The sequence below is a fragment of the Sphaeroforma arctica genome (assembly GCF_001186125.1).
Source record: "Sphaeroforma arctica JP610 unplaced genomic scaffold supercont1.306, whole genome shotgun sequence".
Classification (NCBI taxonomy): Eukaryota; class Ichthyosporea; order Ichthyophonida; genus Sphaeroforma; species Sphaeroforma arctica.
The window spans coordinates 12780-21314 of NW_014040252.1; the positions used below are offsets into that span (position 1 = coordinate 12780).

At 39.9% G+C, this 8535-nt stretch overlaps 3 protein-coding genes across 3 annotated transcripts in view; 2 read left to right on the forward strand and 1 right to left on the reverse strand.

Annotated features, from left to right (window-relative positions):
* Positions 1 to 684: 684 nt before the first annotated feature.
* On the forward strand, positions 685 to 1531 carry SARC_05025 (hypothetical protein; the record flags this gene model as incomplete). The annotated part of the gene is made up of 2 exons (XM_014301113.1): positions 685 to 806; positions 1390 to 1531. 2 exons carry the CDS (start codon positions 685 to 687, stop codon positions 1529 to 1531), a joined length of 264 nt encoding a protein of 87 aa, XP_014156588.1.
* Positions 1532 to 2567: 1036 nt separating this feature from the next.
* On the reverse strand, positions 2568 to 4530 carry SARC_05026 (CAMK protein kinase). The gene has a single exon (XM_014301114.1). The coding sequence runs from the start codon at positions 4470 to 4472 to the stop codon at positions 2817 to 2819; it is 1656 nt and encodes a 551-aa protein (XP_014156589.1). The 5' UTR covers positions 4473 to 4530; the 3' UTR covers positions 2568 to 2816.
* Positions 4531 to 8103: 3573 nt separating this feature from the next.
* Positions 8104 to 8535, forward strand: part of SARC_05027 (hypothetical protein) — a 3277-nt gene continuing 2845 nt past the window's right edge. Inside the window, exon 1 of the mRNA XM_014301115.1 lies at positions 8104 to 8459. Coding sequence (XP_014156590.1) covers positions 8323 to 8459 — 137 coding nt within the window. The 5' untranslated portion in view covers positions 8104 to 8322. The remainder of the gene's footprint in view (positions 8460 to 8535) is intronic.

Sequence of the window (8535 nt, forward strand, 5' to 3'; positions counted from 1 at the left end):
TATATATATATATATATATATATATAGTTGTATATATGACCTCATATGCTTGTATTGAAATGTATCGAGAGCGAAATAATATGTCCAGCATCCCGCGGTAAAGGGCTAGTATCTTTTTTGCCAATTTGAATTTATCTGTACTTTGCATATAACTATATCTGGTAGCACGTGACTGTGAACTGTGTGCAGCCATATACGCTCACCCACAAATGACCTGGTATATCCACACTCGTACTTTGATTGTGCAATGGGTGGGCTGTCGAGAGGATTCGTTCCAACAAGATTAGTGTTAAATTCTGTATCGGTTAATATAAAATACTAAAAACGGTTAAAATTAAACTTTATGGATTAATATAGAATACAATATTGATTAATATAGAATACTATATCGAATAGTATACAGTACTATATCGATTGATATAAAATAATAATTCGGTTAAAATTAAATACTTTATCGATTAATATAAAACACTATATCGATTAAAATAAAATACTATACCGATTAATACATAATACTATCGAGTAACATATTCCATATCGATGAATATATAATTCTATATCTATCGGTTAGTATACAATTGTCTCTCGTTTACGTATCATTTCCATATCGATGAATATAAAGTGCTCTCTATCTCTCTCATTTACGTCCACCCGTCGCGTGCACTCATTTCGTACAGGTCTAAGATGTCTGAGGTGTGCTTCGTGTTGCAATCGGTGGGGTGTCTGGTAGACTCACTGATTGATAAGAGGAGAAAGAGAGCTGGTAGCGATAACAGCTTGGATGATGAGTGTGCAATTGAGACAAGGTATTTGGGGAACGTATATGCCTATGATGTTTGTGTATTGGTTGGCATAAGCTCTTGAATATGGTGTGTATCATATGTGGGTTTATAGTGTGATACAGGACGGTTTATGATGTGAATACGTATGATACGTATTACGTATGCAGGTTAACAGTGTGAATACGTATGATACATATGACGGTATATAATTTGAATACGTATGATACATATGACGGTTTATATTGTGAATACTTATGATACATATGAATGTTAGTCTTGTGAATTTGTATAGTACATATGAATTTTATATTGTGAATACGTATGATACATATGAAGGTTTAGAATGTGGATACGCATGATATACCCATGGTGGTTTATAATGTGACTATGTATGATAACATGAAGGCTTAAGTGCATACGTATACTAATGTATGATAACATGAAGGCTTATGTGCATACGTATACTACATATAAATATTTATACTGTGCATAAGTATAGTACATTTGAATGTTTGTATTATGAATACATATGATACCTCCCTATTTTATACCTACTTGTATCTGCACACCATCTCACCTTTGACATCTTACCATACCATCCACACAGACAGCATGAACAAGCCTTATTCGAGGTACTATATCCTCGGCTGGTCGACTGCATCGACACCACTGATGGGAGTGTGCGGTTGGGCTTAAAGGATGTGCTCAAACGGATAGGGAGCTTGGTGTCAATCTGCTGCGGACAATAGGACTACGCCAAGGCAGAGACTTTGTAGTGGTTGCTAAGGAAGTGGTTAATAATGATGCAAGGGTGTCTAAGATTACACTTGATCAACATGCTTCAGACTACATTTAATAAGCATACATAAGATTACACTTAATAAACATACATAAGAATACACTCAAAAAACATACATAAGATTACATGTAATTAACATACATACGATTACACTCAATAAACATACATAAGAATACACTAAAAAAAAGTATATTATAATACACTAAATGAAACATACAAAAGATTACACTTAACAAGCATACATAAGACTACACTTAATAAACATACATACGATTACACTTGATAAACATATGTGAGATTACACTTAATAAACATCCGTAAGATTACACTTAACAACATATATAAGATTACACTTGATACACATACATAAGATTAAACTTAGTAAACATACATAAGATTGCACTTAGTAAACATACATAAGAATACACTTAATAAACATATAATAGAATACACTCAATAAACATACACACGATTGCACATAGTAAATATATGTAAGAGTACACTTAATAAACATACATAAGATTACACTCAATAAGCATACATAAGACTGCAATAAATATGCATATATAAGATTACACTTAATAAACATACGTAAGATTAAAATTAGTAATCACACACATACATACGATTACACTTAATAAACATACAAAGATTACACTTGATACGAATACATACGATTAAACTTAGTAAACATACATAGAATATACTTAATAAACATACATAAGATCACACTTAATAAAAACATACATAAGATCACACTTAGTAAACATACGTATGATTACACATAATAAATATACATAAGACTATACACTCAATAAACATACAAAAGATTGCACTTAATAAACATACACAAGGTCGCATTTGATAAATATACAAAAGAATACTCTTGGTAAATGTTCATGGGCATCAATCATTACACTTTCAAAAAAGCATGCAAGAGTATCGATGATCGCGCAAAGTGAAACTGTTGAATTCAAGGCTTGTTTGGTTTTTTCTCTTTTATTTTTTCGAGTCCTTCGCCGACTGTCTATATCGGCGGATGTTTTTACATTTCAGATAGAGTTCAACTCAATATCTATATTTATCTACATTCCCTATTCCTATTACCTTTTCCTTTTCCCTTTCCGCACGCCCTCGCGAAGCACAACTCCGGGGCTTATAATATTTCTTAAGTCTTATACTATTTGTTCGCGGGATGTATACGCCCATAGATGTAGTGTACGTAGTGTACATAGCTAGTAGAACCTATACTTGCTTTCGTTGCGCGTCTGAGTTGGTGTGGCCGACTCAGTAGCCTGGAATGTCTGTACTTCAAATTCCACTGTCGTTCTGGGAGTGTAACTCTCAGAGCTGCATTCATGCTCCGCTCTCTTCAGTGGCAGTGCAAGAGGCGGATGTACACATCGCAGGTCCTTCTTAGCCGAGGTCGACGTGTGTGTGATGATATCTTCATCTGAGGTTGATCCCTCTCCTCCACTTATGTCCGTGCTGTCCGTGCTGTCCGTGCACCGGAGTTCAATACTCAACCGTCGCCCTTCGGAGGTGTTGGGGTTGTCACCCACAGACTCTGAGCTCAAGTCTGTGGCCCAAGACACCAGCTGCGGACGGGATACCACTGTGTGGACTATGTGGGCCACTGTGTGGGTGGCCTTCTGCTTCTTCGCAGTAGAGGTGTAGGTGGAGCTCTCATTCTTGCGCTTCTGGCGCACCTCAGTGACCACCTTTCGGGGTGCTGAGATCACATACTTGTAGTTGGACCTCTTGGCCATTGCTGTGAGTCGGTGCATCACACTCGGCACGGCACGTCTGCGAGTGTGCAGCTCAATGATCTCTAGAGCCTCCGCAGAGGTCAAACGTGCCTTGGAATCTGGATTCAACAGTCCGTCGAATAGTGCTCTGTATACGGGTTGTGACTCGTCGATGGCATCGAAACACCTGTTGCTTCCGCGCAGGAAACCTCTGTAAGACTTATCCGAAGTGTGTGCACGAGCCCAGGGGAACTGGCAGTTGGTCTTGTTAGATACTAGTAGATAGAGCAGAATACCCACAGCCCACATGTCGGCCTTGGCAAAGGCGTGTTCGTGGGGGTTGCTATTGTGATCATAAGATAGGTCTAGATCATCTACGTTCCCAACCAACTCTGGTGCTGCATATTCAACTGTACCTGGCACTCCATCCCTGACTAGCATGCCTGGTCTAAGGCGGATAGACAAACCAAGGTCCATAAGCTTGGCCTGGGTCCGTTTCGAATCGTCTTCGTTCTCTTCATCCGAGTTGCAAATTAGTGTGCGGTTGACCTTCTGGTAGCTGATGCCAATGTTTTCAAGCTTGACGTCTCTGTGGGCAATACCCTCTGAGTGCATGTAGTTCAATCCCTTTATCACATCCTTAACAATCTCCAGGATATCCTCGTCCGTCTTAATCTCTTGCTTGGGGGCTGTCAGAAACTCAAACATATCGCTTCTCATCAGTTCTTGGACGCATACATAGTGCTCAGTGGTTTCGAAGTACTGCTTGAAGTCGACGATATTCTCATGGTGTACACTGCTGTGTAGTTCGACCTCGTTGCGGGTTAGACGGATGTTCTTGCTGGTTTTTTCGATCTGCTTCAAAGCCACCATCTCGATGACTCTGCTATACGAAGGCCCATGGACAGGCACTCTCTGGGCGAGGTATACATTGGCGCTGGCTCCCTTGTTGAGAAAGTCCTTAATCTTGTAGTCGTAGGTTAGAGTGGAAAGTGGGTTGGCTCCAGCCTCACTTCGAGAGTGTACCCAACGCTTGTTTGGTGGTAGAGATTCAGCAGAGAAGCCCAAGCCAGGGGGAGGGCGAATGGTGCCGTTCGTGTTGACGGATTCCAATCCGGGGGGTGGTGCTTGAGCGAAAGACATGCTGTATGAATAATCAGGCTTTTCCAGTTAAGTGTGGTCTAAGCGTTGAGTATTACTGTCTACTTGTGAAAGTATAATGATGAAGTTGTAGTTGGGGTCGCTTATAAAGGGATCCGAGATAGCTTTCGTAGTTTGTACTCCTCTCCATTTCAGTACATATCAGAGCTTCTCTTCGTCTCTTTTTAGCCACTAGTGACACTGAAAGTCTGAAACGCCGAGGGGATCGAATACTTGCGAGGTTTTGACAAGTGATGACACTTTTGCGAGAGATAAATCTGTATTTATATTTTTAATTCTAAAAATAAAAATCTTTTGATCATAGCAGCACTGGCGCTCGTTACCACTAAAAACCTCTTTCGCAATTATCTGATAAAATCTATTTTGGTAAAACTGGGCCACAGCTTGGGGCCTTGGGCCTTGGTGGCCGGTACCTGGTAGTCACTTTCTGGTGTTTGGAGTTTGGACGTGCCGACGGGCGACGGGCCGAACGGCCGACAGACGCAGCTTCTGACAGAGTGACTGTGAGTGAGACAGAATGTAACAGTGACACAGATGGCTATCGACAACAGCAACGCACCTCTTCATTGGTCAGAAAATGAATAGAAAGATATCGTAGTTGGAATGTCGGACCCTCGAAATGATTTTGGAGTCTCGTAAAATCATTTCAACATTCATGATAGGCGCGAAAACTCCAAAGCCAAACTTAAAATGGTACAAAGCCAAAATAGTATAGAAATACCGAAATAGTACTTAAAAATTCCAATTTATTCAGGTATTGACTATTTATTTTGCCGATTATTCTGCATTTGACACCCTTTTAATTATTTAAAATTGATAAAACTCGTTACCGGGAATAATTTTACTGTTGATACATAAAATTTGTTCGCTTTATTTGATTTGTTCCTAACAATAGGCTCGATAAATTTATATATCATTGGATATCACATAGGCCTCAAAACTAGAGAAGCTGCACACCTTGATATCCATTGGTTGTATGTTGTGTAGACCAATAGAACCCAAATAATAACTTTTTTAAAAAATACAAAGAGACAGTTTTTTCGCGGCCCTCTGGGCTCTGGCGTCAATTTGTTTTAATTTATAAAGAGAAATTGCTGTTCGACCCGTCGAGGTTTTACTGTTTTAGAGTATGTATTCAGTAAATATATATATATATATATTTGGTGTTAAAAAATAGCCTCAATAGACTATGACCAGGGTCCACGTCTCCAGGACTACAGGGTCCAGGGCCAGGGCCCAGGGGTGAGGGGTCACCAACTCACCACCACTGACGAGTCACCACTCCTGCCTGATGCCCGATAAATAGACAAAAACTTCAATCTCTTTCACTGTGTACTCTCTGTAGTCAGTACAGCTATTACTATACTTCTAAATTCTCAAAATGGATACAATTTTTTTGTGTGAAATGCCACAGATTAAACTTTTGAAGGAATAGCTCACAGTCTCGCTGCTCGCACGTGTTGAATAAAAGTATTAAGACTGTGCTCTGCGCACTGTCGGAAAGCGCTAGGTGCGAAAAGAATGCTATTGTCATATTTATTAGTAATGGTTGCAGCTCCTCTAATAGAGAGAGTTCGTACTGTGAATGTAAGTGTTTATATTACTATACTAAATACTCCAGAAGTTGAGAATTCCTTAGGAAAGCGGCTTTCAGCGCTGGTTTTCATTGCGCAGACGGGAATCATCTATAAAAGTATTCCGCGCCAAGACTGAATGTCTGTTAGAAGACACAGAGAAGGTGATAACAATACTATAAAATGGTTCTATACACCAATGGCAATGAAGCCAACACATTGTGAAAGCCGGACATTCTGATATGAACTCGGGATATGTGGATCTACAGCTATGTATACTACAAATTTACCAGCAATAGAATGTACAAAAGCTTTTTTTAAATGCATAAATCTAAAGACATGAAGTCCCCTCTGTGAGTGTGTTGTGAGTCAATGGAAAGGAATTCCGCACCAGGGTTGTTGGCAGTCTGAAAGACACAGTAGGCCCAATAACAATGAAACTAGCCCAGATGCGAAAGCCGAAGTGCTCTTGATATTGACTCGCAATGTGGATCTAAGCTAAATAAAAGTCACAAATCAGAGGGTAAGGGCGTCTCCATATAAATCTTAGTTCTACGTTTATGCAACACTCTCCGTGTTGCAAGTCTATGGTTGCTCGATTTTATGGTGTGTTGCTAAAAAAGATTGTGCGCAAATATTTCCTAATAGTGACGTATCCGCGGTGTGGGTCAACCATTAACCGCAGAATATGATATACTATATAATGTTGATCGTAATATATACGCCACTGTGCTGTACTGTTATTCATAGACATTTTGCAAATCTAACTCGTCTTAAAGAAAAACAAAGAGGAATCCAAACGAGTCAAAGTGGTGCAAAATAAAGACAGGTTCGCCAGCGACGTGCGTCATAATAAGTCAAACAAAATCTTCATCTGACTGTCTGCAAAGGTGTACGACTGCTTGGGCACGTCATTGACCATTTTTGTAGAAGGTGGTAACTCACGCCTCATAAATCTTGCTCTCTGTCGTACAACAGCTACAACTTGCAACGTCGCCATGCAGAGTGACGGCTTTGCACTGGTACAGTTCCAGTCTCGCCCATATTATGCGTTGAAGACAAAGACACGACCAGCTATAGTTTCAAAAATCACTATTCGTCGTCAATATAGGCTTCGTTTAATTTATAACCTACTACTTGAAAATAATGCAAGCGAGCGCCGCTCCAAATTAGCAGATATTCGGCGAAGTTTGTCAATTTGTTCTAAAATTAGCTAAATAGAATCACTATTCGCTTGTTCAATCGTAACCATGCTTCAAAAAAGACAGCTATGATGCTTGAAGAACTCACCACTGAATACCCAGATACCACACATTCAAGGCTTCAGTGAATATATTGACCAAGGTGTATTGTATTGGAACAATCGAGGAGCAAAAGCAACATAGGGCGTCAGGCGCTTCCCTGACGAAATGTCGCCTTATTGCAATACTTTTGTATTTGTTTATTGTACTTAGTTTGTCACTTTGTCTCCGCTTGCGGACACACTTCGATGGAATTTTAGACATGATAAGTGCGAGCAGCGAGACGCATTAAATATTTCAAAGTGAACCGAGGCCTATGCACTCGTCCGTTCCCATAGCCACCTGAATTACACACCGTTCTGACCAAGTGTTTTAGGTCTCTCTTGGGTCTGACGTTCTCCTCATATTTCACCTAAATAAAATACTTTCACTTTTCACTTTTCATTCTCTATAAAAACACTTTTTTGGTTTCTTGTTATGTTTTAAAAAATATAAAACAAATATATAAATACGCGGCAGTCCAACTATTTTAAAAAATATATATATGTAGTGTCACAGACTCACATTGGCACTGTGACAGGCCTCTTGAGTCTTGAACTTTTAGTCTTTGTGTTTAATTTAGGCTTTTTGGGTTTTACTTTTCTGGTCTGAGGTCTCGTAGGTGATGTTATGTACTCTGATGTGTGAAAAAGAAAACCATAATCTGAGCAATGTGATTGGTCGGGATGCAGGAACGCCTAATTGTCCACATGAAGTCATGAACACTCAGGACACACTTCTTTGAGTCCTTTCCTGTGGCGCACAGTGTGCAGGGGATGCATCTTGGTAGAGACCTTGGTCTAAACAGCACCATCTCCACTGTATTTACTTCTTCGCGGTGTTCACAGTATCTGATGTAGGAGGAGTGTGTCGCATTATATACAGGTTATTGGGCTTGGTTTAATCATTTCCATGCTACGCATGCACCCCTTATACGTACACTGACATAGAACAGTATTGTAGGAAGGACAAAGAGGGATGGAAGCTGTACATTCAGTATCACCCATATTAGCTTGGGCAACATCTCTTACCCAATTTGAGGCGGTGGACGTAGATAATTGGCCGCCAAAATGTAATCTCAGGCAGTTTGACTGGACCGTTCCCACCAATGTGGCGTAAGTATCTAAGTGTGCCGCTTTGGTGTGGAGAATATTTGATAGTATATATTGTGAGCACATTATAACCCGCAAT